This window comes from Doryrhamphus excisus, chromosome 9 (genome assembly GCF_030265055.1).
Source record: "Doryrhamphus excisus isolate RoL2022-K1 chromosome 9, RoL_Dexc_1.0, whole genome shotgun sequence".
NCBI classification, from domain to species: Eukaryota; Metazoa; Chordata; class Actinopteri; order Syngnathiformes; family Syngnathidae; genus Doryrhamphus; species Doryrhamphus excisus.
Genome location: NC_080474.1, coordinates 1842492 through 1869744, shown reverse-complemented (window position 1 = coordinate 1869744; position 27253 = coordinate 1842492). Strand labels below are relative to the sequence as shown.

General features: G+C 45.3%; 1 protein-coding gene across 17 annotated transcripts in view; it reads left to right on the top strand.

Moving 5' to 3' along the window:
- Positions 1–27253, top strand: part of neb (nebulin) — a 59075-nt gene that overhangs the window by 25635 nt on the left and 6187 nt on the right. For 6 of the 17 annotated variants that reach the window (XM_058081798.1, XM_058081797.1, XM_058081809.1 and 3 more), the window contains 71 exons: positions 64–267; positions 355–459; positions 557–664; positions 763–1074; positions 1155–1358; positions 1428–1532; positions 1594–1701; positions 1777–2088; positions 2165–2368; positions 2447–2551; positions 2644–2751; positions 2853–3164; positions 3941–4144; positions 4333–4437; positions 4509–4616; positions 4686–4997; positions 5067–5171; positions 5258–5356; positions 5439–5540; positions 5626–5733; positions 5807–6118; positions 6191–6295; positions 6380–6484; positions 6557–6661; positions 6745–6852; positions 6936–7046; positions 7849–8046; positions 8272–8376; positions 8453–8557; positions 8637–8741; positions 8803–8910; positions 8991–9104; positions 9178–9375; positions 10267–10371; positions 10464–10568; positions 10654–10761; positions 10954–11061; positions 11134–11241; positions 11304–11408; positions 11487–11591; positions 11672–11770; positions 12133–12237; positions 12311–12415; positions 12492–12596; positions 12670–12774; positions 12850–12954; positions 13025–13129; positions 13203–13307; positions 13379–13483; positions 14108–14212; positions 14741–14842; positions 14924–15031; positions 15103–15207; positions 15283–15387; positions 15460–15564; positions 16297–16401; positions 16476–16586; positions 16664–16774; positions 16856–16957; positions 17047–17151; positions 19743–19856; positions 19965–20069; positions 20398–20502; positions 20703–20807; positions 21711–21821; positions 23300–23410; positions 24623–24736; positions 25627–25731; positions 25811–25915; positions 26069–26173; positions 26837–26929. In XM_058081798.1, the coding sequence (XP_057937781.1) occupies positions 64–267; positions 355–459; positions 557–664; positions 763–1074; positions 1155–1358; positions 1428–1532; positions 1594–1701; positions 1777–2088; positions 2165–2368; positions 2447–2551; positions 2644–2751; positions 2853–3164; positions 3941–4144; positions 4333–4437; positions 4509–4616; positions 4686–4997; positions 5067–5171; positions 5258–5356; positions 5439–5540; positions 5626–5733; positions 5807–6118; positions 6191–6295; positions 6380–6484; positions 6557–6661; positions 6745–6852; positions 6936–7046; positions 7849–8046; positions 8272–8376; positions 8453–8557; positions 8637–8741; positions 8803–8910; positions 8991–9104; positions 9178–9375; positions 10267–10371; positions 10464–10568; positions 10654–10761; positions 10954–11061; positions 11134–11241; positions 11304–11408; positions 11487–11591; positions 11672–11770; positions 12133–12237; positions 12311–12415; positions 12492–12596; positions 12670–12774; positions 12850–12954; positions 13025–13129; positions 13203–13307; positions 13379–13483; positions 14108–14212; positions 14741–14842; positions 14924–15031; positions 15103–15207; positions 15283–15387; positions 15460–15564; positions 16297–16401; positions 16476–16586; positions 16664–16774; positions 16856–16957; positions 17047–17151; positions 19743–19856; positions 19965–20069; positions 20398–20502; positions 20703–20807; positions 21711–21821; positions 23300–23410; positions 24623–24736; positions 25627–25731; positions 25811–25915; positions 26069–26173; positions 26837–26929 (9129 nt within the window). Of the gene's footprint in view, positions 1–63; positions 268–354; positions 460–556; positions 665–762; positions 1075–1154; positions 1359–1427; positions 1533–1593; positions 1702–1776; positions 2089–2164; positions 2369–2446; positions 2552–2643; positions 2752–2852; positions 3165–3940; positions 4145–4332; positions 4438–4508; positions 4617–4685; positions 4998–5066; positions 5172–5257; positions 5357–5438; positions 5541–5625; positions 5734–5806; positions 6119–6190; positions 6296–6379; positions 6485–6556; positions 6662–6744; positions 6853–6935; positions 7047–7848; positions 8047–8271; positions 8377–8452; positions 8558–8636; positions 8742–8802; positions 8911–8990; positions 9105–9177; positions 9376–10266; positions 10372–10463; positions 10569–10653; positions 10762–10953; positions 11062–11133; positions 11242–11303; positions 11409–11486; positions 11592–11671; positions 11771–12132; positions 12238–12310; positions 12416–12491; positions 12597–12669; positions 12775–12849; positions 12955–13024; positions 13130–13202; positions 13308–13378; positions 13484–13692; positions 13795–14107; positions 14213–14740; positions 14843–14923; positions 15032–15102; positions 15208–15282; positions 15388–15459; positions 15565–16296; positions 16402–16475; positions 16587–16663; positions 16775–16855; positions 16958–17046; positions 17152–19742; positions 19857–19964; positions 20070–20397; positions 20503–20702; positions 20808–21710; positions 21822–23299; positions 23411–24622; positions 24737–25626; positions 25732–25810; positions 25916–26068; positions 26174–26836; positions 26930–27253 lie in introns of all 17 variants that reach the window. The other 11 variants (XM_058081808.1, XM_058081806.1, XM_058081803.1 and 8 more) reach the window with 8 other exon arrangements.

Genomic DNA, 27253 nt, shown 5'->3' with positions numbered 1-27253 from the left:
TATTTGTGGGAACGCTTAAATTCCCAGCTCTAATCCTAAATGGTCCATTCCTGCTTTTCATAGGCCGTCTACAAGGCTGACTTGAAGTGGCTCCAGGGTCTCGGCTGGGTCCCCATCGGCTCACTGGAGGTGGAGAAGGCCAAGAAGGCCGCGGAGATCTTGAGTGAACAGAAGTACCGTCAGCCTCCTAGCTCCATTCCCTTCACCAGCACCACCGATGCCATGAACATGGAACTGGCCAAGAACAATGCTTTGACAATGAACAGGGTATACTTCATGGAAATAAAGAGGAAGTTCATGGGAGATGTTCCCGTGCAAATCTGACACTCGGTGAAACTTTGTGCTTTGTTCCAGCGTCTCTACGTTGAAGCGTGGGAGAGGGATAAGACCAAGCTGCACATCAACCCTGACACCCCGGAGATCATCCTTTCTCAGCAGAATGCCATCAACATGAGCAGGGTTGGCATGATTACATCAACTGCAACCATTCGGACAAAATAAGTGAGCTTTTGTCTCTATTTCTTCAAGGGGAATTCAATATGTGATGTTTTTACAGAAACTCTACAGGCAAGGCTTTGAGGCCACCATCAAGAAGGGCTACTTCCTCCCGGGAGACGCAGTCGCTGTGAAGAGTGCCAAGGCCTCCAGGGATATTGTCAGTGATGTAAGTAACATATACAATATGTAAAATACTACTCAATGCTCTGCTGTAATGGGACCAAAGGTCAGCATGAGACTGATTCTTTTTGCGGATTCTATCAGTACAAATACAAGACAGGATACCGGCAACAAGTCGGCCACCACATCGGCGCTCGCAGCATCCATGACGACCCTCTGATCTTGCTGGCCCTGAACTCCGCTAAGATCGCCAGCGACGCCCTCTACAAGAAGGACTTCAACAAGTCCAAGACCAAGTTCAACCTGCCAGTGGACATGTTGAGCCTTGAACTGGCCAAGAAATGCCAGATCCAGGTCAACCACGCCAACTACATCACCCGCCTGCACCAGTGGACCTGCCTGCCCGACTCCAACGATGTCGTCCAGGCCAGGAAAGCCTACGATCTTCAGAGTGACGTAAGTGGCTTGATGATCAGTATGTTCTTATGCCTTGTTAAGTTCTTACGAGTTCTTATGTGATGTACCTTGCCCATCAGGCTGTGTACAAAGCTGACCTGGAAGAGATTGTGGGTGTAGGATGGGTCCCGATTGGCTCGCTGGATGTGCTGAAAGCCAAGAATGCCGCGACCATTCTTAGCGACCGTCTTTACAAGCAGAAGCCAGACAGTCTGAAATACACCACAGACATGACGTCCATGCCCATGCTGCTAGCTAAAGCAAATGCCGATAACATGAACAAGGTCGGTCATTGCTACCCTGTTTTTGGTCGCATTTGGTGCTTTTTCTTCATGTCTTACTCATCATTACAGAAAAACTACATTGCTTCATGGGAGGCGGAGAAAATGAAGAACCATGTAAACGCTGACCTGCCTGAGCTGCTCCTCTCCAAAGCAAACGCTTACAACATGAGCAAGGTACGTTTGGCTTTATTTGGCTTTATCTTGTTATCAAGCTAACCACTTCGATCTTTCACAGAAACTGTACAAGCAAGCCGTGGAGGACATGTTCAGACAGGGCTACGACATGAAGCCTGATGCCGTGTCTGTTGTAGCTGCCAAACACGGACGAGAGATCATCAGTGATGTATGAAACGTGAAATTTAATCATTTGGTGTCAATTTGAGTCCCATTCGGATTTGCACTCTTAATTTCTACCCAGTACAAGTACAAGACCGGATACCGTAAGCAAGTCGGCCACCACATCGGCGCTCTTAGCATCAACGACGATCCTCTCATCATGCTGGCCCTGAACTCGGGAAAGATCGCCAGCGACGTCCTCTACAAGAAAGACTTCAACAAGTCCAAGACCAAGTTCAACCTGCCAGTGGACATGCTAAACCTAGAACTGGCCAAGAAATGCCAGATCCAGGTCAACGACTTCAACTATAGAACTCATCTTCACAACTGGACCTGTCTGCCGGACTCCAACGACGTGGTCCAGGCCAGAAAGGCGTACGACCTTCAGAGCGATGTGAGTAATAAGTCCTTCGCTGTAAGTGTTCTTCTGAGCAATGGTGTCACCGGAAAGTCTACGGTCCTCCGTGTAGGCTGTATACAAAGCAGACATGGAATGGATCAAGGGATCGGGTTGGGTCCCCATCGGCTCTCTGGATGTGGAGAAAGCCCGGAAAGCGGCAGAGATCCTGAGTGAGAGGAAGTATCGTCAGCCTCCCAGCAACTTCAAATTCACGGCCCAGACGACCGACATGCCGTTTGCCCTCGCTCTCGCCAACGCCCACACCATGGACAGGGTACAGATACACGCCCTCTTCTTCTATTGTATTGGAATGTTTCGCCTGCTCAGCAACCCGTCTATCTGATGTTTGCAGAAAGCGTATGTGTCTGCGTGGGAGAACGACAAAACAAACCTTCATATCATGCCTGATACGCCCGAGATCCTCCTGGCCAAGCAGAATAAACTCAACACCAGTCTGGTAGAGCGGCGTTGCTTCATAAATATAAATATAAATATGACACTACCAGTCAAAAACCTGTTTTTAATCGCTTGGCGTTTTTCTTCCTATAGAAATATTACCGTGAAGGCTACATGGACACTATCAAAAACGGTTACTACCTCCCCAAAGATGCAATTTCTGTTCTGTCAGCCAGGGCCTCTCGAGACATCGTCAGTGATGTAAGTCTGAAAACCACATCGTGTGCCATCTTGGTTCCCATTGTTGAATTAAATCAGGATAAAAAACGCGTGACCGTAACGTCTCTGCTTTGAAATTCTAGTACAAATACAAGGCTGGCTTCCGCAGTCAGTGTGGTCACCACATCGGCGCCCGCAGCGTCAATGACGACCCGCTGATTTTACTGGCCGCTCACGCCGCCAGGATCTCAAGCGACAACATCTACAAGAAGGACTTCAACAAGACCAAGACCAAGTTCAACCTGCCCGTTGACATGCTGACCCTGGAGCTGGCCAAGAAATGCCAGAAGCAGGTCAACGACTTCAACTACAGGACCCACCTGCACCAGTGGACTTGTCTGCCCGACTCCAATGATGTTGTCCAGGCCCGAAAGGTCTACGACCTCCAGAGTGATGTAAGCAGACATACATTTGCTGTTATTTCTGCTTGACCCTGATAAGGCTGCCAATAGATAGAGTACTCCCTCGTTTATCACAGTTACTGTATTTTCTGGACTACTCCGGAGTATAAGTCGCACAAGGCCAAAAATGCATACTTGGGTAGAAAAAAACATACATAAGTCGCATTGGAGTATAAGTCGCATTTTTTGCAGGTAATTTATTTTACAAATTACTTGACCAAAACAGACATTAGGTCCTCTTGGAAGGCAAGTTCTAACATTAATAAAATAATAGAGAACATGCTGAATAGGTGTAAGATATGCTAACATAATGCTTATTATGTAAACATGAACAGAAAGGGTGTCCAATGTTTATGTAACAGAAACAGTTTTTTCATTTATAAGTCGCTCTGGAGGACAAGTCGCAGGAACAGCCAACCTATGGAAAAAAGAGCGACTTATAGTCCGGAAAATGCGGTAATTGGTTCTAGAACCGACCATGATAAGTTCATTTCCATAAAGTAGATTAGCTTTTTTAATCCAAATCAAATATGATTTGGATTTATGATGTTCTAAATACAGTTTTAACATTATCAGAGCCCTCTAGACATGGAATAACACCCCTATATTTATCCATAGTTGCGTTAACACCCAAAATAGTCGACATTACAAGACAAAATAACAAAAATAATAGCCACCAAAGTCTAAGCGCAACCTGGCGAGGGATTACAGTGACGTCGATGTGAAAGTGAGCTCGGTGCAGCAGCTGAGGCGGAATCTGTGTCTCGCAGGCTGTATACAAAGCCGACCTGGAGTGGCTGAAGGGATGCGGCTGGTCGCCTCAGGATTCCGTGGACGTTGTCAAAGCTAGAAAGGCACAGGAGATTCTCAACGAGAGACTCTACCGCCAACCGCCCAGCACGGTCAAGTTCACCAGCGTGGTTGACCTGCCGGCCATCGTCCTGTCCAAGCAAAATGCAGACAACCTCAGTGATGTGAGTCACTTACCTTACTTATCAATTTCACTTATTTCACAAAGTCACTTAAAGTCACTTATTAATTTAGCATTGTTATTTTTGCACTATTATAGACCGATATTTAATTTCCATGTGTGTGATATCTAAAAGCCAGCTTAAAAGCTTTTAGGGGACAAAATAAATGCTGTTTTTTTTCATTTCCACAGAGAAAATACAGGGAAGTCTGGGAGAATGAAAAGACATCCTTTTTGCTTCCAGCTGATACTCCCGGTCTTGAGCTGTCCAAGGTTAATTCCGTCAACATCAGCAATGTAAGTTCATGCATTTTTGGAACAATTACATTGCTGGGACTCTTTTTGACCATTCCTGCTTGTTCTGGCAGAAACTATACACAAAGTCTTGGGACGATCAGAAGGCCAAAGGCTACCATATCAAGGAGGACGCCATCTCGGTGCTCAAGGCCAAAGCTTCCAGAGATATCATTAGCGACGTAAGGAAAAGATGAGGGTTAAAGTAATTTGTCCTGCGTGAAACTTCACTTATTTATCATCATTTTTAGTACAAGTACAAAGCAGGATACCGCAAGCAGGTCGGCCACCACATTGGCGCCCGCAGCGTGCAAGACGACCCTCTGATCATGCTGGCCCTGAACTCAGCCAAGATCGCCAGCGACGCCCTCTACAAGAAGGACTTCAACAAGTCCAAGACCAAGTTCAACCTGCCAGTGGACATGCTGAACCTGGAATTGGCCAAGAAATGCCAGATTCAAGTCAACGACTTCAACTACAGAACACATTTGCACAACTGGACTTGCCTGCCGGACTCCAACGACGTGGTCCAGGCTAGAAAGGCATACGACCTGCAGAGCGATGTAGGTTTGTGGTCCTATTCTAATGTGTTATTCCTGATGCCATGATGCAAGCCCGTTGTGCCTCTGCAGGCCGTGTACAAAGCCGACATGGAGTGGATACGTGGATGTGGTTGGATACCACACGAGTCTGTGGAGGTTTTGAAGGTGAAGAATGCTCAGAAGATCCTGGCTGATGTAAGTCTGTCTCTCCACGAAGCACGCTTGGGAATGACTTGCAGAAGCGACACATTTATGTATCTACGGTTGTCGTTATGTTCCAGAGAGGCTACCGCGTCAAGCTGGACGAACAGACATTCTCCGTTCCAACTGACAGAGTCGACTTGACGTGCGCCAAGAATGCTGCTGATGTCCTCAACGAGGTCAGGAAGACACGTCTCCGAATTGGAGACTCTTTAGGTCCAATTTCAGATGTTTGATAACTCGGTTTGAACGTCATTCCAGGCCAAATACCGTGAGGCTTGGCATCAGGAGAAGACCAAGTACACGCTGGTGGACACTCCAACAATGGCCACAGCTAGAGAGGTGGCGAAAAATGTCCACCCGGTAAGACCAGATGGAATTATTTTGCATAAGAAGCTAATTTATTAGGAATAAAACACATTTTTTCTTGTAAATCCAATTCTTGCAGCAACTTTACTCCAAAGACTGGGACAAGATGAAGGCCACCGGGTACTTCATGCCTGAAAATGCCGTGTCGATAAAGCAGTGCATCAACACGTCGAAAGTACAAAGCCACGTGAGTGGATGTTCAAATGTCCGACCGCTAAAGTCCTGGATTGAAACGGAGATGACTCTCATCTGTCCTGCAGCATAAATACCTGGAGGGATACCGCAAGCAGGTGGGCCACCACATCGGCGCTCTCAGCGTCCAGGACGACCCCCTCCTCATGCTGGCTCTGAACTCAGCCAAGATCGCCAGCGACGCCCTCTACAAGAAGGACTTCAACAAGTCCAAGACCAAGTTCAACCTTCCAGTGGACATGCTGCAGTTTGAGCTGGCCAAGAAATGCCAGCAGCAAGTCAACGATGACAACTACAGGACCCGCCTGCACCAGTGGACTTGCCTGCCAGACCAGAATGACGTCATCCAGGCCAGGAAAGCCTACGATCTTCAGAGCGATGTGAGGAAATTTGGCTTCTGTGTTGATGAGAGAAAAAAAAGTCAAATCTTCTAAATGTTTTTGTGTTTGTAGTTTGTCTACAAGGCAGATATGGAATGGATTCGAGGCTGCGGATGGGTGGCAGCCGACTCTGTGGACCACGTCAAGGTCAAGAAAGCGCAAGAAATTCTCAACGATGTAAGTTCTGCACCGCTTCTACGAGTCATCCTACTCGCTGTAAGTAGGTTCTCTCCCATCCTGATGATGTTGTGTTTCTTACAGAGGCTCTACAAGAAGAACGCCATTGAGGGCTTTGGAAATTTCACCCTGGTCGTCGACCGGCCTGAAATTGTCTTGGCAAAGATAAACGCCGCCAACCTCAGCGATGTACGTATAAACTCTTAACGGAGCACTCGAAGGGCAAGAAGGATATTGACACATTACGACATCCTTCCACAGCTGAAGTACAAGGAGACCTTCAATGCTGAGAAGGGTCAGTACATCGGTTCAGACGACACTCCTCAGCTGGCCCACAGCAGGGAGGTGAACAAGAACATCAGTGAGGTAGGGGGTGTGAAACCACTCAGTTTCCTTCATTCGTACGTCATGTTAACCCTGCGCGGTGTACACACGTCACATGATTGCAGAAACTCTACAAGCTCCAATGGGACAAGTCCAAGGCTTCAGGCTACCACCTGGACCACGAGTACATCCCTCTTCTCAGCGGCAAGCGGGGCAGGGAGATCGCCAGCGACGTGAGTACTTGAATGCTGTTTCCTTGAAGAAGTCATCACTCATCACATCCTGCATTGGGATTTTTGTCGTTTTCATCCTGTAGGTCAAGTACAAGGATGCCCACGAGAAGGGCAAAGGTCATTACATGGCTGGAACCCTGGTGGACTTCCCGGAGGTGATGCGATGTGGTGATCAGGAGAGAAACAAGGGCCTGGTAAGATGATTGTGTACATTCATTATCACATTATTTATCTTAAGTATATATTAGGGATGCAAACATAAAAAATAGTAGCCTTCCCATTCAGCGCCATCTTTTCCAAAAGCTGCAGCTATAGGAACAAGCCCCGGACATCGTAGCGATGCTGGCGTTTCAGTTGAAGTTAGATTTTTTTTTTTCCCTCAGAGCATTTGGTAAAATGTCTTCCCACACGATTGATGCCATCTTTGTTTACAAGTGAGTTCAGGCGAAGTTATGACAGGCCATTTGCAGCACGTGACAGAAAAGGAGTGTTTGATTTGCTCATGCTAACCCACCTACGGCACAGTACGTGTAATCTTGCCTTTTTTTTTTATTACCTATCGGAGCTATTTTTTTTATTTTAGCGGATTTATCGGTATGATGTCATAATTCCTCATATCGGCCACTCACACACAAACTGGAAAAGTGAGGAAAATGAGCAGCAGGAAACAAAAACGGAGGCACTTTGTGTTGTTCAATGCCAATGTTCATGAAAGACTATGACTTGGATGTTGGATTTCCCATTAGTTTTGCACAAGTCATATGTCACTAGTCATAGTGTAGTGTTTTGTTGATGTTTGATATATTTGATATAATTGTATTTTTACATTAGAAATCAATTTTACACATATTTTGGTCAGAAATCAAGTTAGGCAACAAAGAAATCTGAGGAGCCAAAAGAGCATGAGGCTCTTTTTGGGGAACCGAACAAAAAGAACCGGCTCCCTTAAAAGAGTCGAAAGAATCAGTAACCTCAGACACTGCGGTTTTGTTACAGAGGCTTTACCAGAAGGACTACCACACGACCAAGACCAAGACCCACATCCCATCCGACGTCATTGCCAACAAGGTGGCCAAGCGTTGCCAGGACATGCTGAGCGACGTTCTCTACCGCACCTACCTGCACCAGTGGACCTGCCATCCCGAACAGGAGGACGCCATCCGCGCCCGCAAGACCAACGAGATTCTGAGCGATGTAAGTCCTGAAAAGGGCCCTGTTCTACTTTTGCAATATTTCAGAATTATGTAGACCAGTGATTCCCAAAGTGTGGGCCGCGACCCGCTGGTGGGCCGTGGTGGTACTGCAGGTGGGCCATGATTCATTGTTGCAAATATTATTTTTATTGTAAAATATTTATTGCACAATTTAAAAAATATTTAAAATATTTAAAACTGGACTAACTTTTTTTACATCTCCTAGGTGTTTTACAAGGAAGATCTGACATGGATGAAGGGTATTGGTTGCTACGTTTGGGACACACCAGAGATCCTTCGCGCCAAGAAGTCCTACGAGCTGCAGAGTGACGTACGTTCCATCATGCCCATGATCCGTTACGCAGAACCAACACAAATAAAACACGTTTCCTGATTTTGCCTTTTAGCTGAAATACAGAGATGAGGCCAAGAAGGAATTCAACAATTACTCCATTGTGACAGACACGCCGGTCTACATGACGGCCGTCCTGGGCCACACATGGGCCAGCGACGTAAGGAAGCTAGCTGCACTTTCCAACAATGTTCTCCAGCCAAAACGTTAGCACAAAGTGTCAATGTTGTCATTAACAGCTGAACTACAGGGAGGCCTACCACAAGGAGAAGCACCTGTACACCACCGTGCTGGACACCTACGACTACGCCAGATGCCACAACTTCAAACAGTTCTTCAGTAACGTAAGTCAGGTCATCTTTCGCCGGTGCTTCACCTCATTCAACTAACATTCTGGATTCTCAGAAAAACTACACCGGCGCCTGGGATAAAATCAAAGCCAAGAGCTACCAGATTCCGCACGACTCGCATACCATGCAACACGCCAAAAGCCAGAAGATCATTCTCAGCGGCGTGAGTTCCACACTCGTCATGCAGATGTTTTCTCCCCCTGATGGACACGGTTGGATAGCATTTTTTTCTCTGCTATTCAGGTGAAGTACAAGGAGGATTATGAGAAGTTCAAGTCGCTCTACAGTCTTCCCAAGTCACTCGAGGACGACCCTGCCACCGCTCGCTGCGTCAAGGCGGGAAAACTGGTCCTGGATGTAAGACCGATGCGTTCACAGGCCTCAGAAATGTGGATAGCACAAAAGAACCACATGTCGTCTGTCTTTTCAGCGCCTGTACAAAGAGAGCTATGAGAAGTCCAAGGCCAAGAACCATATTCCTCCAGACATGCTGGAGATCCTGTCGGCTCGCAACACCCAGACCACCATTAGTGGAATCCACTACCGCAAGTATCTGCACCAGTGGATGTGTCTTCCTGACATGCAGATGTACGTTCAAGCCCGTAAAGTCAACGAGCAGCTCAGTGACGTGAGTAGCGTTCTTCGACCAGATGGAACTGTATTGGGCATCATGGCAGGCCACGCGTGTCTGTTATGATGGCAAATTCTAACCCCGCCCACAAAACACGTCTCTCACTCGCCATCAGCGTGGTGCTTTCAGGGACACTCCAATTTCTCCATTTTTAAATAAACATATTGTACTTTCCTGCTGATTTTGGTCCGTTATCCAATATCAATATTGGATCAGGACATCCCTACTCTTTCTGTTTATTTCAACCACATATACACGCATAATGAAGATGTAGTTGTGATATTCGGAGTGTCCGTGAATGCAGCTGGAGAATGTGGAAGCGTCCGCCTGCCGTCATTGCAGAGAGGTGTGGCTTGCCATGATGCGCATGTGCCAATTAAACTACATAAGAGTTGTATTTTAATTCATGCAATAATTAATTAATAAGTAATCACTTTAATTAATAATTAATTACCTCCATTCGCGTGTTATTTTTGACAGCCCTAGCAAACATTTTCAGACGTGTGCTCTGCGTTTTACGTTTTTCCGGAGAGGGAGGGCGAGAGGAAGAGAGACGGCGGGAGGGAGAGATGGAGAGAGAGCGAGAGAGAGAGGTAGAGAGAAGAAGAGAGGGAGAGATGGAGAGAGAGAGGGAGCGAGAGGGAGACAAAGAGGTGGAGAGAGGAAGAGAGAGTGAGGGAGGGGGGATAGAGGGAGAGAGAGATAGAAAATGAGAGAGGGAGAGAGAGAGAGAGGGAGATAAAGCCATTTATCTTTTTTCAGTTCCAGTAGAAATAGGTGACTCCAAAACTCCAAATGATGATTAATCACAACTGTGATTAATCTGATTAAGTAATTGGTATCATTTGACAGCCATAATATTAATTTGTGTTTTTTTTTTTTCTGCAGATCTTCTACAAAGACGACCTGAACTGGCTGAAGGGAATTGGCTGCTACGCCTGGGACACCCCAGAGATCCTGCGTGTCAAGAATGCTGGCGATATTCAGAGCGAAGTTTGTCTTCCTGAAGAATTGACGTATTTGTAGCTTCCGCTTCCTCGACGCCATCTTGATACCCCGATGGTGTCGTCTTATTTTCATTCCAGTACAAGTACAGAGCCAAAGGCATCGAGGCTTTCAAGGACTACTCCGTGGTGACGGACACGCCAGTGTATGAGACATCCAAGCAGAATGCAATAAACCTGAGCGATGTAAGCGCCTGTCATGCTGCTGTCGCACCGTCTTGATCGTCGTGATCGATACCCGTGCTTACATGTCATCTGCTCTTTTTCCCAGCTGCACTATCGCTCCGATTACAACGCCAACGTGAAAGGAACCAACACCGCTCCTGCGGTCACTGTGGACATGGAAAGGGCCCGCCTGGCCAACCACATTCAAAGTGATGTAAGACGAGGCTTTTGTGTTCTAATCTAGACTAACAGACAGGTGAGGGTTAGAGTGACGTAGACTCATCAAGGCAGGAACCTATTCCAGAAGGCTAGAGGACAGGGTTGGCTTGAGTCATAGGCGGAAGAACGCCAGGAAAGGCGGACTTAAAGCTGAATGTGTTCACCTGTTTCTCCTGGCTTCTTCCAGAACTGGTACAAGGAGGCCAACAAAAACTCAATGGCCACCAGCTACAGCTTGCCCCACGACACGCCACTCATCAAGCAGGTTAAGCACAACACCTTTGTGAGCAGCAACGTAAGTATCAGTCCATCCCCCCGAAACCAGGCAGCGGTCGCGTCTTTCTGATGCCACCGTCTTCCTGTGCAGGTGAAGTACAAGGAGGCCTACGAGATGATGAAGGCCAAGTGTTACACCCTTCACCCGGAGGGCGTCAACTTTGTCAACTGCAGGAAGGCCAACAAAATCTCAAACGAGGTGAGATGACGCGCCGCCGCTCTCGTTAGCGTTCTTATTTTTGACACGCCTTCTCTCGCTAGCGTCTGTATCGCGAGGACTATCACAGGCAAAAGGACAAGATCCACACAACCTACGACACTCCCGACATCAAACAAGTCAAGATGAACCAGGAGCATCTCAGTGACGTACGCCCGCCTGCGTCACCATTTCCCTCGTGAATTTCCGCTGTACATCTTTCTGTTGCTGCCATCTTTTTTTCGCAGTTGTGGTACAAAGAGAAATACAACAACAGCAAAGGCCAGCTGATCTCCATGCCCATGACGCCGCAGCTGTTGCACTGCTACCACGTCAATGACATCACCAGCGAGGTAGGAGGACGAAAAGGCTGCAGAGCTTCAGAAACATCACTTTGTCCGTCATGCTCCTGAAAGTGACCGTGTGTCGGCAGCTGAAATACAAAGAAGACCTGACGTGGCTGAGAGGCATCGGCTGTTTCCTGTATGACACCCCAGAGATGGTCCGCATCCGCAACGTCACAAAGTTCAGGGTACGTGTCCTTCCTCTCACTGCGCGCGTATCGCATTCAGGGTTCCCCCAATTTGTTTAAGGCGGCTCGCTCATAGACACATTAGACTCGGGTCTGTGTGCAATGTTATTTTTATTATTATTTTTATTATTATTTATTATTGTGAGTAGCTAACAACGAGTACGTGCTAACAACAAACACGTAATGTTAGTAAGTGTTCTTTACATGGTGCCCACAAAGTATGCTGGGTACTCCAGTGACAACTCCTGAGATATTAGATGCACAACAATGTGTACATTATCTTTAAACACACTAAACGTACTTTGCAGTCTTGCGGGAAGCACGGACAGTCATTTGTGGGGTCTGTCTTGGGTTTTTCACAGGTTGACTACCCGGTGGAGGCCAAGAAGAACCTCCCCAACTTCTCCGTGGTCCTGGACACTCCCGAGTACAAACGTGTCAGCGAGCTCAAGAGCCACTTGAGCACGGTGAGTCTGGCTCTGTTATGATTTGAAAAACTTTGAGGCAATTCCGGACTTTTCCTTGGTTTTCTGCTTTCAGCTGATCTACAAAGCTCAGAGCAAAGAGGACATGGCGAAGGTCACCACCACCTCCGACTCGGTGGACATCAAGAGAGCTAAATGGGCCCAGCAGCTGACTAACCACGTACGTTTTGGTTCCTCAGTCTAACGTTGAGCTTCCTCCGTTCCCCATCTGACAGTGATGATCTCTTTCTCCACAGTACCTGTACACCGACCTCGCCGCTAAAGAACGACCCCACTTCACCCTCGAAGTCGAAACGCCAAACATGGGTCACGCGAGGAAGATGAAAGTGGTCTACAGTGACGTAAGCCCCGCCCATCTTTACTTGGGCGCATCTTAGCTTCCAAATAATCACCCATTATTGTCCGCTTCTGTAGAACAAGTACAGAGAACAATATGAGAAGATGAAGCACCGCTACACCGCCATCGCCGACACACCCCTCCTGATCCGCTCTAAGAAGTCCTACCTTCAGTCCAGTGACGTGAGTCTCCACGGCGAAGCTCAGCTAAAACGCTATGAAGCACATCCATCCGGTAACCATGTGTACTTTCCGCAGTTGCGATACAAAGAGACCTTTGAGCTTTCCAAAGGACACTACCGCACCGTCAAGGACGCCCTGGACATCACCTACCATCGCAGAGTCACAGACGACATCAGCAATGTCAGCTCAAACATCATTTATCGTTCTACGTTGACAAGAAAGACGACAATAACGACAATTTCCATGACAGGTCAAGTACAGGGAAAAGTATATCAGCTCTCTGGGAACATGGAAGTCCATCCCAGACCGCCCCGAGTTCTTCTTCAGCAGAATAGTCAACGACAACGTCAGCACTGTGAGTTTGGACAATACCCATCCTGGCGTTGCCGCACCATGACGGTTCAAAGTCACGTGTGTGTGTGTTTCAGGTGAAGTACAAGGAGGACCTGGACTGGCTGAAAGGAATCGGCTGCTATGTGTGGGACACGCCCGAGTTGTTGCGGGCTGAGAAGAATAAGGCGCTGTACAGTGAGGTCAGCCGCTGCTTCTTTTTTAGGATTTTATGATGTTGTTTTATGACGATATTTGCATTTTTTGTCTACAGAGACTGTACAAAACCTCATTTGAGAAAAACAGAGGAAACTTCAAGTACACCTGTGACACTCCTTTCTTCCACGCCGCCAAGAACGCCTCCACCCTCATCAATGAGGTAAGCGGGTGCTGATACAAGAAGTTGTGTAATGATACTGGACGTTCAGCTCCAAGGTAAAGGATAAATGAATCACGTTTCCCTTCCTGTTGCTTCAAGTGTTACGGGATTTTCAAGTGTTTTCTCTCAAAGAGTCTCTTTAACAACTGCGCGTCATCGCCAGTGTTTTTCAACTTGTGTCTTTAACGACCTTCTGACGTTCTGAGCAGCGGGCCTACAGAGCTAGTTATGAGAAGAACAAGGATCGGTTCACCATAACCACAGATGATCCTAGGTACCAACTGGCCAGGGAAAACAACAAGATGAGCCAGGTAAAGGTCCTGGTCACATGGTACCACCAGCCTGCATAGTCCGCTGCATGAGGTCATCCACAGACCTGCTGGTGGTTGTTGTCCGCATGGAGTATCATGACATCTTTGACCATAACAGGTCATCCACGGCACTCAAGTCATGACTGCTGAGTTATCTTGAGTGACAAGTGAGAAGACAAAGCATTTTTGGAAGCTTCTCTGAGGGCAAGCTCATTCGCCACACTCAGATCCTGAGAATATTCCTCCGGTTTCCGAGTGTCACGACTGTCTCGGTGTGTTTTTAACGAGCATGCTGTGTGTGTGATTGTGACAGAAATGGTATAAATCAAAGGCAAAGGATCTGCTCAAGAGTGGCTGCAACGAGCTACACCGGCCCGACATCCTCACGGCACTTTTCCAGACCGTTATGGGTAGTAAGGTAAACAGCTACGGAGTAGCTCCACCATAACGCTCATCCCTGTCCACCAACAGACCAGTGGAGTGGCCATTGCTGTTTCTGGACAGGCCCTCATCCCATCTGCTCCCATCCATGCAGCCAAATGAAGCTCATAGCAGACATACCATAATATGCTAATCCCTCCATCATCTCATTCAGTGCTTCTTAGATAGTTGATGCATAGAAGGCATTACAGCAGCTTCCCGGGAGTCTTTGTCCTCCAGCACGGAAGACATTGCATGTGTCAATATGTGAGAGCCCCTGTATTCGGTAACTCGCCATCACTCTTCACCTGCCTTCGTTGTTATCATGCATGTTGTCTAACGCATGTTCATAACCCTGCACGCACTGTCCAGTTTGATACCAGTATAACGATACCTTTATACTGCTACCTGATACACGATTCTCCTGGACAGCATGTCTTTACTGTGAAGCACGGCATGCCGTTAGCAACTGCAAGTCCCGGCTAGCGGTCAATGTGAGACTGACTTGGTGCGTGTGGTACTCCAGTGGCGTTACAGGGAGCAGTACGAGCGTGCCAAGGACAAGTTCACCTCCATCCTGGAGACTCCTGTGTATGAAACGCATAAACGCAGCAAGAAGATCGGTGATGTATGTTTTCTTTAACGACGCAGTATCAATTTAGTATCAAGTTTTTGCATCCCCGACAAAGCCACGACGGTTGCTCCGCAGATTGTTTACAAGATGGAGTACAACAAGACCAAGGCGAAGGGATACACGCTGCCGTATGACACCCCGGACCAGCAGCACAAGAAGAGGGTCAAGGAGATCACCAGCGATGTAGGTGACCTCAACTCGAAGACACCTTGAATCAAAGCAGTGCGTTCACGTGTGCCGTGGTATCCCTGCAGCTGAAGTATAGAGAGGTCTACGAGAGGAGCAAGGCCCAGATCAACATGGACCCGGAGGCTCACTCCATCCGCGCCGCCAAGGAAGCTTACAAGAACATCAGCAACGTAAGTGACTTTGTTCCCCACAAACACAATACCTCGGAAAGAAGAAGCAGATGCCTAAGGACGGATATTTTGTAGCTGGATTACAAGAAGAAATACGAAGCCACCAAGAACAAGTGGATGTGGACGGCTGACAGGCCGGACTTTGTCAATGCCGCCAGAAGCACCCTGCAGCAGAGCGACGTGAGTTGGTGCATTCATTTATTTGTCCGCTGATCACGTGCAAAAGTTTCAACGCTAACGTCCAACCTACAGGTCGAGTACAAGTACGACAAGGAGAACATGAAGGGCTGTGTGATACCGGTCGTTGACGACAAGCTTACTGTCCTCGCCCTGAAGAACGCCGTAATGGCCAGTGAGGTGAGTTTTACCTTATCACCAGTGACCGTTTGAAGCCATTTCCACACAAACACGGTAGCTCCACCCATCATCCCGGGCTCGCACTGAATCCATTGCGGCTCCTGATCCAGTCCCGTTTGCTGACCACAGCTTCACCAGAGAGTGCTCCGGTGTCTGAAAAACAAGTTAGATTCTTTCCGTTGTGCCATGCTGCCGCAACGGATTCGGTGTGAGCCTGGGGTCAAGGTACCAAAAAGAATGAAACCAGAAAAACCAATGAGCACGGCAGGAGAAACCAGACTAAACCAAAACAAACAAAGAGAAACCAGCAAGGTGCTCTAAGATGAACAATGATGTGAACAATGGCGCGTCTACCACTGCACAAAATGAAACCCAAAGTTAATGGATAGATGGGTAGATGGGTAGATGGGTAGATGGGTAGATGGATAGATGGATAGATGGATAGATGGATAGATAGATAGATAGATAGATGTCGTTGCCTGGCTCCCGTATAATAATAAATAATAATAATGTGGAGAATAAATAGATGACCTTAAATATGAACAACAATGTTATGAACATTATTGAAAAACAACAATAACAAACTTGTTATATGAACATATAACCAGTATATATGATATATGAAATATGATATCCACAACATATAACAAATATATATTTAAATATGCGTCACAATGATTCCTTAATGCTTCTATTAGGTTCAAATAAAGATGCTGCTGCTTTGTCCTTCAGGTGAAATACAAGGAGAAGTATGAGAAGGCAAAGGGCCACTACTTGCCCGTCGCAGACACGCCTCAAATCCTCCACTCACAGGCTGTGCGCACCCTTGCATCCGAGGTAAGATCTTCTCGGAAGAAAATCAATGTTTCTACAACCGCTTCCCCTTTAACACCCACGGTGTTCCTACACAGACCAAATACAAGGAGGCCAGCAAGAAGCAAATGCAGTCTGGCTCGTTCACCACCCTGCCGGAGACCCGCGACACCGTCCACAGCAAGGAGATCAACAAGCTCGTCAGCAAGGTACCTTTTTTTTCTTAGTCGTCTTGCCAAGTTTGGGCTGCTTTTTCCGATCCTGACGGCCCCGTCTGCTGTTACAGAATGTGTACAAAGCCAAGTTTGAGAAGGAGAAGGGCAAGTCGGTGTATAACAACATGAGCGTCCCGCCTGATGTTGAGCATGCCATGGAAGTCGCCAAAAAACAGAGCAACGTGAGTCAATCCACCTCCTTATCTTCATGTTATGTCAAAAGATGTACATGACGATGATGATGCGTGGCCATCTTCTTTCAGCTGGCCTACAAGAAGAACGCCAAAGCCAATCTGCACTACACTAGCGTGGTGGATCGACCTGACATCAAGAAGGCCACACACACCGCCAAACTCGTCAGTGAGGTAATCAGCACGCAGATCTGTGCAGGTTCAAGACGGAGGCCTTGATCCTTTTCACTTGACACCACTGATTGTGGTTTGTTCCCCCTCAGATTGGCTACCGTGACAAGGCCCGTGAAGAGGCCAGCCGCGGAGGTTCTCTGGTCCACCGACCGGACATTAAGCTGGCCACGGATGTGTGCAAGCTCAACAGCCAGGTAGGGCAAATCTTTCACCCTCAGCCAGATCCTTTTTCCTGATGGAGGATCAGCCTAGCGAGTCGAAGCTGTCTCTGCGCCACTTCTCTTATAGCTTTAGACTGTTCAGAAGCTAGCAGCTAGCAGCTACTGCAAGCGCTTCCTGCGCCATCCTGCATTATATCCATGTTTAATCCATGCTTCACTGTCATTGGCTCCATGAAAGGACATTTCCATGTGTATTAACTGCTCATATTACCCATCAATATTCTCATTCATCCAGGTTCATGTGTTCTCATGGTATTGAATCCATCCAACTTTCTATGACAGAAAGTAATTAGTTATAGTTAGTCGTTACTTTCTGGAAAAAAGTCATTGAATTAGTAACGGAACCATAAAAATGTACGTGACTTTTTCTTAAAAAGCTTCAAATCTGTCAAAGAAATGGGGTTTAAAATAAATAAATACATAAATATATAATAATATATGAATAACAATTAAATAATGAAATAGTTGATAATTAAATAATTATATTAATAATAATAATAAATCCTGCTGTTTTGTGATCAAATACGGCCTATTAACAGTCAAACATATACGTACATATTTCAAGCATAAAAATGGCTAAATGAATTAAATACTAGTAATCTACATCGGTCACTAGGTGTCAGTAATATTACTATAATGTTCGGTGAGACACACAAGCACCAGACTTGATCGCTGGAACAACAGGCTTTTGTTGCAGGTTTGAAATGATTATACAACAGACACAATAATCTTTACTAAAAACACTGTTAGCGGTTACTGTTACCGTAACCTGTCAAATAAAACTCAACTCAAGCCCATGACGTCACTTCCTGTCCACCATCAGTACAACTTGCACTGGAACACATTTACATTGTGTTTTTAATGGCTTATTTGCTCTTTTTATGTCTGTTGTATTGGGTAATACGAGTGTAAAGTGTAAAAATAGGAGTGACGTTATTATAGGGGTGTTATATCATGTCTGCAGGGCTCTAATAATGTTAAAAAATGTATGTAGAAGCTCGTAAACAGGTTTTATAATAATTATAATAATAACACAGGATTTTCATCTGAGCAGGCTTTGCCAGTTCGTATCCAAAAACTCGGCTGTAGAAGAGCTAATTTATCGAAAAACACAACCTGAAGAGTCCAGTTGGCAAACGGTCCAATGCCCTGAGAACTTCCCATGTTGTTCCACCTGTCTTCAAATGTTTGTCTACTGTCTTCCTGCACTGCGGCTCCCTTCTCTCTTGCCTTCATTGTCTGTCTTCTCATGCCATCATCTCATAGAAGGAGGCCATTCCCTCCCCCCATGGACTCGCCTCCTATGATACCCCCCAGATGCGCCACATTAAGAAAATGAGTGCAATGACTAGCGATGTAAGCAGGCTAACACTTGTCTGTTTCGTTGAGTTGGTCGACTGACGACCGTTCACCGCTGAGCATGACGAGCATCTGTCGCCTTCATGTCGTAACGCATCCTACTCATTGCAATGCTCTCCTTGATCCGTCTATCTGGGAATATGAATGACATGTGAACAGGTGACATCTGAGTGTGCATTTCCTGTCGTGGTTCCACCCTTTTTCATCCTGCTAGCACAGGGAGTCACGGAGCAGGCTGTGAATGAGCTTGGCGTCTCTTCGTATCGTACCGATGCATGCTCACTGATCCACTGACTGAATTCTGTGCTCTCCAAAAGAGACCATAGTCGGTGCATAAAATGGATTTGAAACGTATTCCCATTTCACTACCATATATACGGTATTATTAGGGGTGCAGCAATAATACAGAAACGTCACAGTTTGGATTTGTTTTGATACTTGAGTGTCAAAAAAGTATCATAAAAGAACTACCACTAATCCTTTTAAATACTGTGCTACTCAAAATAACCAGAACACTAAATAAAAAGAACACTAAACTCATCACACAGCAACTTAATACCCAAAAGGTGTACCTCCGAAGTATATAAAAATGTACCAATATGAGTATTTTTTTTTCCATAATGCAATGCATCTGAGCAAAGCATTTCATTGGCGGACTAGTGGCATAGAAAATAGATGGATGCCACTGCAATGCTGCCTCTGTCCACCAGAGGGAGCCAAAACAGCCCAGAGGGAAGCTGACGCCATCGAAGCGTCCCGGCGGGCACCAATGAATGCGTTGCTCAGACGCAATGCATTATAGGAAAACTTTTAAATGTTTGTATATTTCTAAGATACACCTTTTTTGAGTGTTAAGTTGCTGTGTGATGAGTTTAGTGTTCTTTGCAAGACTCTTATTTCACACTGCAGTTAAACATTACAATTAGAAAATAACTATTGAAATGACAATGCAGTCAAAGTCAAAAAACAAACAAAACGGCAACCATCACAAGTAAAGGTGGGAACACAAACGTCCGGAATGGAGTTCTTGTTGCACCCCTAACCATGATATATGAGATCGTTGGTGTTGGTGTGAATGCTCAGCACTTATGGAGGAGGCATATGTTTTCTCGTGTCCAATGTTGTGTTGTTTAAAAGAATGCAATAAGAAATGTTGGACATTTCCGCACATCCTAATTAATTATTCTCTGCTTCGGCCCCGCTAGCTGAAGTACAAAGAGAAGTTTGATAAGGAAATGAAGGGAAAGAGGCCGCAGTATGACCTGAAAGAGAGTAAGATTTACCAAACGTATAAGGACGCCAACACGCTGGCTAGTGAGGTAGGCGCCTTTTCTCAAGCCTTTCATGGTTGTTTGTCAGTGAAGAAGCAAAGGAGTGGGATTCTGAGGACGTACCCCCCCCCCTCCACCCCCTTTGTTGTGGCACAGGTGAAGTACAAAGGTGACCTGAAGAAGATCCACAAGCCTGTGACCGACATGGCCGAGTCTCTGTCCATGCAGCACAGCTTGAGCACCAGCAGGCTGTCCAGCGACGTAAGACATCACTTTGAAATCTCATCCTCACAGGAAGCCATACATCCACACCTCCATCCATCTCTCCTCATCTGGTAGTGATCCATACTCCACTCACCCTTCACCTCTGACCTCCTGTACTACCAATTCCTTTAACCACTTCCTTTAACGATTTTTTTTAAATCATGTCACTCAAAACAAGAATTTTTCACCCATTTTTTAACCAGCATTTTTCATTTGACACCACTAAGAACTGCTCACCTTGGAAGAATTTCCTTTTTGATGCTTTTGGAGAAAACTCCAGACCTTTTTTTTTTGTGGTGTTTCTTGACTGGGAATTCCGCCATAGTACTGCTACAAGAGGAAGTTTGAGGCGAGTAAGGGTCACTATCATATGATTCCCGACACACCAGAGCAGCTCCATCACAAGGAGGCTTCTGAACTACAGAGCCACGTAAGTGCCACCAACGTGAACGAGTGTCTGCAAAAAAACCTGTGATGGGTCTATTTCCACATGAATACATTACTGTGGGTTTTGTGTAATGTTTTGATGGTCGTATTTAAGCTACATGACGGGGTGGAAGTGTTAGCAACACCTTCCCACACAGTTGTTCGCGACCGCCAGTGACATGTGAGGTGTTTGGCCTGCCACAGGTGAAGTACAAGGAGAAGTACGAGAAGGAGAAGGGCAAGGCCATGCTGGACTTTGAGACTCCCACATACGTGACGGCCAAGGAGGCGCAGCACATGCAGAGCCAGGTAACGAGACCGCTCGTCACACGGTGTGTGATGTCCACCCAACATCGGACTCATGACTTGCATAGGAACCTCGGTTTTCCCCATCAGTTTGTTCCAAATGGTTGTGACGAAAAACGCGTGAAACTGCAGGTAATTCATGGGTGTCCAAAGTGCGGCCTGTGGGGGGGCATTGTAAAAAATAATTATTTCACAAGAAAACAACCCAACAACAACAGCAACAAAAATTGACAGATCCAATTTTACAAAAATAACAACGATAATAAGTGAAGAAAGTTGACATTTTTATGAGAATATGGTTGTAATATTAGTAGTAAAAATGTAATTTACTAGCATAAAGTTGAAATATTAAAGAAAAAAAGATTTTGAAGTTGTAATATAATAAGAAATAAACAGAACAATGAATAAAGTTGAATGAATAAAGAAAATTAGGTTGTGGAAAAAGTTATGTTATGGGAACAAAGTCAAAATATCACAAGACACACAGTTTGGAGACCCGAGTTTGATTCCACCCATGGCCATCTCTGTGTGGAGTTTGCATGTTCTCTCCTGGATGACAGTGCTTATCTCCAAGGGAGGGCGCAGCCACCCTGCGGAGAAACCCGCTTGTACCCGTGACCTTGTCCTTTCGGTCACTACATTTTGAAATGACATGAAAACCGAGGTTCCATTGTATTAGCATAACACAATATGAAGGTAGCGTCCTTCAACAAAGAACATTTCCTTTTTAAACCAGCAGAAATGTAATTGGAGGATTGTACCTGGATATATATTTAAATTCATGCTTTGAGGTGTTGTTATTCTCTGTCACACCCCCAACACACACACACACACACATGCACACACACACACACTCAGTTCAGCATGCTCACATGTGTGTTCCTGTCTTATCTCTGCGGCCACTAGAAAGACTATAAGAAGGACTTTGAGGAGTCCATGAGGGGCAAGAACCTCTCAGGCTTGGAGGTCACGCCTGCCATGATACATGTCAGACACGCCACCAAAATAGCCAGCGAGGTAACCAGAGGAGTATTTGTCCCCAAACCACCCTGTGAGATACTACCCCCACCAACCCCAGCAACCCTACTCTGACCTCATCCATCCCTGTAATCTTTTTCCACTTAAGGAATGAAGCCACACTACACACACTAAATAGCACTAAAGGTGTTTTTTTTTTTGCTTTGGAGTTAAGGGTGCACCTCACACGTCTTACTCAGGGTGACTGGATTTAAAGCTGCAGTGCAGATTTGACACAAATTGGTCGTTTTGGGGGGCGGCACGGTGGTCTAGGGGTTAGCGCACAGACCTCACAGTTAGGAGACCAGGGTTCAATTCCACCGTGCATGCGTGGGTTTTCTCCGGGTACTCCGGTTTCCTCCCACATTCCAAAAACATGCTAGGTTAATTGGCCACTCCAAATTGTCCATAGGTATGAATGTGAGTGTGAATGGTTGTTTGTCTATGTGTGCCCTGTGATTGGCTGGCGACCAGTCCAGGGTGTACCCCGCCTTACGCCCGAAGACAGCTGGGATAGGCTCCAGCACCCCCCGCGACCCTCGTGAGGAAAAAGCGGTAGAAAATGAATGAATGAATGGTCGTTTTGGATGCTCATTGGTTGTTTTGGAGCCTGAAGACCCAAAGATTTGAGTTCCGTTTGTGTTCCGTATTGACAATCAAGGTAACCATGACGGACCACAGTGCTGTCTGTTGTGTTGAGACCCGTCAACCCCCCAAATTTCATACTGAAAAGGAGAAAAAGTGCCGTTTTTTCTAAGCATATCATGCCTAGTTATACGTTTTTATAAACCCGAACATCAGAATGATAAGAATAATACAGAAAATATGATCATTTTCTGTATTTTAATGCTGCAACGTACAGCTTTACTACATGACTCCATATTGTAAACCCACTATGTTTCTTCTCCAAAGGACATCGCCTACTACCACGTTAGCATGCATTTTACAGTTTCCACCCGTTTCCGAGGGGGCGATGTGAGTTACGCACTGCTGATTTAAATCCAGCCCACCATAAGCATCACCACCCCCCCCCCCCCTACAGCAGAGCCTAAAGCTAAAGTGCTGTCATTCCTATTGGTTGGTGTGTTAAGTTCCATTCGCATGCCTCCCTACACGACTCTCCTAAAGCATTAATGACACTCTCATTGAGGTACAGCCTCCATGTGTATTTGCATCCTCCTGCAACTTCCACATTCCCGTTCCTTTGCAGCAGCATGCCTTGTGTATTTGTACGTACTTGTGTATTTGGTTGTTTTCATGCTGTCTGATCAAATGTGGTTCACCGTATCTGTCATCAGGATTCTTGCCAAAGTCACCAGCGTCTCCTTACCAAAGAAGCAGTGATTTAAAAAAAAAAAAAAAAGTTAACCATGAGATTGTTCTGGGAGGCCCGGTGACTTTGAGCTTGCCACTCTACATTTGCCTGGCCTGCCCTGTGCGCCTCTCCGCATTCTCTCTGTTCTTCTTCCGTCCTGTAGAAAGAGTACAGGAAGGATCTAGAGGAGGGAGTGAAGGGTAAAGGGCTAACTGTGCTGGAGGAAACTCCCGAGCTTTTGAGAGCAAGGAATGCCACTCAAATCCTGTGTGAGGTATGACAACCACTGGCCGGGTGGCCGAGGCGGCTGCACCCCACTATCCCGCTCCGGGCGCTCCGCCGCCTGCTCAAATCTCTTAACTACGCTTCACCACCGCACTAAAAAAAAGGGCCGACTCTTCTGTCCCCGCTTGATGACATCACTAACGTTTGAGCCATTTTCTCTTTCTAAAAGAATCTAAAAATGAGTGTTTCCCCTCCTGAATGGACTTGGACTTCACAGTCGAGCTCCTGTTGTGTGATTTTACTTTCACTGTCAAGCTTATGATTTTTTAATAAGTCATATTCAGTTTAATCTGTGGAGAATATTCCACCCTTGGGGTAGCTCGGGTTTAAACGCTGCGAGAAATTACAGTGATCCTTCTCGACATCACGCTTCAAATTTAGCAACTTCGCTATATCATATTTTTCAAGAATATTTTTTTTCATAATCACTGCTGTTTTGTGGTTGAAAAAAAATCATATTTTTTGCCTAAATTAAGCATTTTCAAGCATAAAAATGTCTACATGAACTAAAATACCATGTAAGGCGTTCAGAAGACAAACGTTATGATATGCAGTATTGTACATTGGTCACTAGGTGTCAGACATGTTACACTGATTAGACAATAGCCACCATGGGAAGTACTGTTAAAAAAAATAATAACAACTATGACTTATGCCTTATTTATGTCTGAAATGTAATGGGTAATATAAGTACAAATGTGAATATAGGGGTGTTATTTCATGTCTAGAGGGCTCTAATAATTACTGTACTACTAGTTTGAAATCCAAACAAATCCAGGGTGGAGCAACTTCTCGGAATTGTGGTTGACTTATTGACAAAACTACACGGGCAGTGCGAGGACAAAATGCATCACAAAATGTCCAAAAAGCAAATTTTCTTCTCTTTTTTTTAAAGATATGTTTTGGATTTGCCTTTTTAGTCCAAGTTAGAGAACTGCCAGCAAGTTGCAGACCATCACTAATTCTGCCTTAACACTTTTTCCCCCGATAACCGCTGCAAAATCTCCTTTTTTCCAGCTTTAACAGAAGATTTACCACCTTACCACTTTTACTGTTTGAATGCTGTCCCTCCAAGACTTCTGGTTTTGCAGCCCTCCTCAGTGTGAATGAGTAGAAAGTCCCTCGCTCCTGCAGGCCTACTGCGCTTTTCAACAACGTGCTTCTGGCGTGTGACTCCTTGTGTGACATTTGACCTTTGCAGAGGGAGTACAAGAAGGCGCTGGAGCAGGAGATTAAGGGCAAGGGAATGTTGGCTTTGGCGACCGACACCCCGGACTTCATGAGGGCAAGGAACGCGACGGACATCCTCAGTCAGGTCAGAATACAACACAGTCTTTCCCTGGCATTCATTTGGACAGTAATCCCCAGTAAAAAAACAACAATAAAAACACAGGCTACTGTCACGGCTGTAACCTCTGCTGAGCTGAAACTCAAGTCTGAAACACCTTCACTTCCTGTCAGCCACTCACTCTCCTCCCCGAGGCAACATATTTAAAGCAACACACACTTATTCATGTTCTAAACAGCTTATTTACTCTTATTGTGTCTACTATTACTAGCTTAAAGGTGACGATAAGGGTGTTAGTTCATGTCTAGAGGGCTGTGATAATGTTTAAAACCATATTTAGAAGGTTGTGAATGGTTTTCGATGCGCTAATTACAAAAATATATACCTCATTTATCCCTTAATATCACCAAAAATCACAAATACTTAAACTTGCTGATATAGTTAATCTTCAAACAGCTAAAATAATGCATAAGGCTAAAAATAACCAATTAGCTAAAAATGTCATCGAATACATATACAATACAATAATTAAAATTAAAATTAAAATTAAAATTAAAATTAAAATTAAAATTAAAATTAAAATTAAAATTAAAATTAAAATTAAAATTAAAATTAAAATTAAAATTAAAATTAAAATTAAATACAATAACATAAAATGCAATAACATTAAAAAATTAAAAAATAAATATAATAATTAAAAAAAAATTAATTATATTAGAAAGCAGGAAGTGAACAAATGTAACAGTTACTGATTGTAAAAGTACCAGATGGAAGGGTTGGACTTAATAAGCTTTGCTTCTTCCTACTCCTTTTGGACATGTGGAACTGTGAACTTATTATGGGATGCCCTCAATTGTAATCTGATGCATGTTCAAATGAAATTAAACCATTACCAAAATTGTCTTTGTGTCCATCAGTCCAAGTACAAGCAGATCGCTGAGATGGACCGCGCCAGCTACACCACGGTCATCGACACTCCGGACATCATCCACGCTCAGCAGATGAAGAACATCGTTAGCCAGGTGGAGTACGAATCCCAGCCAATCCTGGAAAAAGGGCCGCCGTCTTAAACCTGAATTGACGCGTGCCTTTGTCCAACAGAAAAAGTACAAAGAAGAGGCAGAGAAGACCATGTCTCACTATGTGCCCGTTCTGGACACCCCTGAGATGCAGAGGGTCCGTGAGAACCAGAAGAACTTCAGCACTGTAAGTAGACAGGGTGAATGACGGCGAGGGGCGTGCCCGCCGCTCAAAGGCTGGGCTTGTATGAATGAATATAAATATTGATATGAATACGGCCCGTGAGGCCATGGATGTTTAAAATGACTTATAACTGCACTTGTGTTTTTCTCCCTGTAGCTTCAGTACCAGACTGACCTTAAATACATAAAGGGCAAAGGGTCTGCTGTAATCAACACCCCTGAAATGCTTCGTGTTAAAGAAAATACAAAGAATTTCAGCTTGGTATCTACCCTGTGATATATATATATTTATACTTATAGTATCTTTTTTTAACACCGACTCTTAACACGTTTTCTTCTTCAGATTTGCCCCATCTTTAACAGGCCCTAATACATCATCCTTGTGTTTTGAAGCAAACAAATCCATTTTAATCTTGTTAGACATGCTATTCCATTCACGCCGCTAACTCTTGGCTATTTCCGCCTCGGTTTTACAGCTTGTTGTTTTTTTTGTGCTGGAGTGATTTCAAACATAATCAGGTATTGTTTGTCTGTAGAAAACGTCGCCTGTAAGTTAGCTGAGGCAGGGATTCTCAACTGGTGGTGTCGCGGACCTGTTTGGGGCGGGCTGGCAAAAAAAAAAAAAAATGTACAAAAATGGTTTCCGGTACGGACGGAGTGGTGAAACTCCCAGTTAAAACGGGACAGCAGACTGGGTGGCGTTTCATTGACAAAACACATAGCTGTCCTGTTATTATTAACCATATATACTCGGTTAATCAGAAGGAAATTTTGAATTACACTTTTTGCCACAAGGAGTGATGTTGGGTCCGGCAGCCGAGCTAGTTGAGAATCACCATGCTAACGGAAGGTGAAAGAAAACCTTTAACTCCGGGACGACGAACATGCTCAACTGGTTCTGCTTTCACTCCTCATCCACATCAAGATTCACTACAAAGAGGATTTGGGAGGAGGCACCGCAGTGCCCGAAACCCCCGAAATGGAGAGGGTTAAACGGAACCAGCGCAACGTTAGCACGGTAGTCCACAGTCACCTCGCCTTCCTTCATCATCAAACCCTCCTTTCATCTTCCCCAACCTTGGCACCTTCAGACAATGCCGCCTTATCTTCACATGGTTACTATTCCCTTGACAACCACTTTAATCCAGAACCTCTTCAACTTAACCGGATTTTCTATTAACTGTTTTTTAATTAGTTATCCACAATGTTAACGATTCCTCACTTCTAAACCGGAAATAATCCACTAAAAGCTAAAAGGAGAATCATCCATCCTGACTGGAAACTGCGTCTACGTTTGAGTTGCGTGTCGAGTGTTGAGTGACAGGTTGTGTTTGTGTCTGAC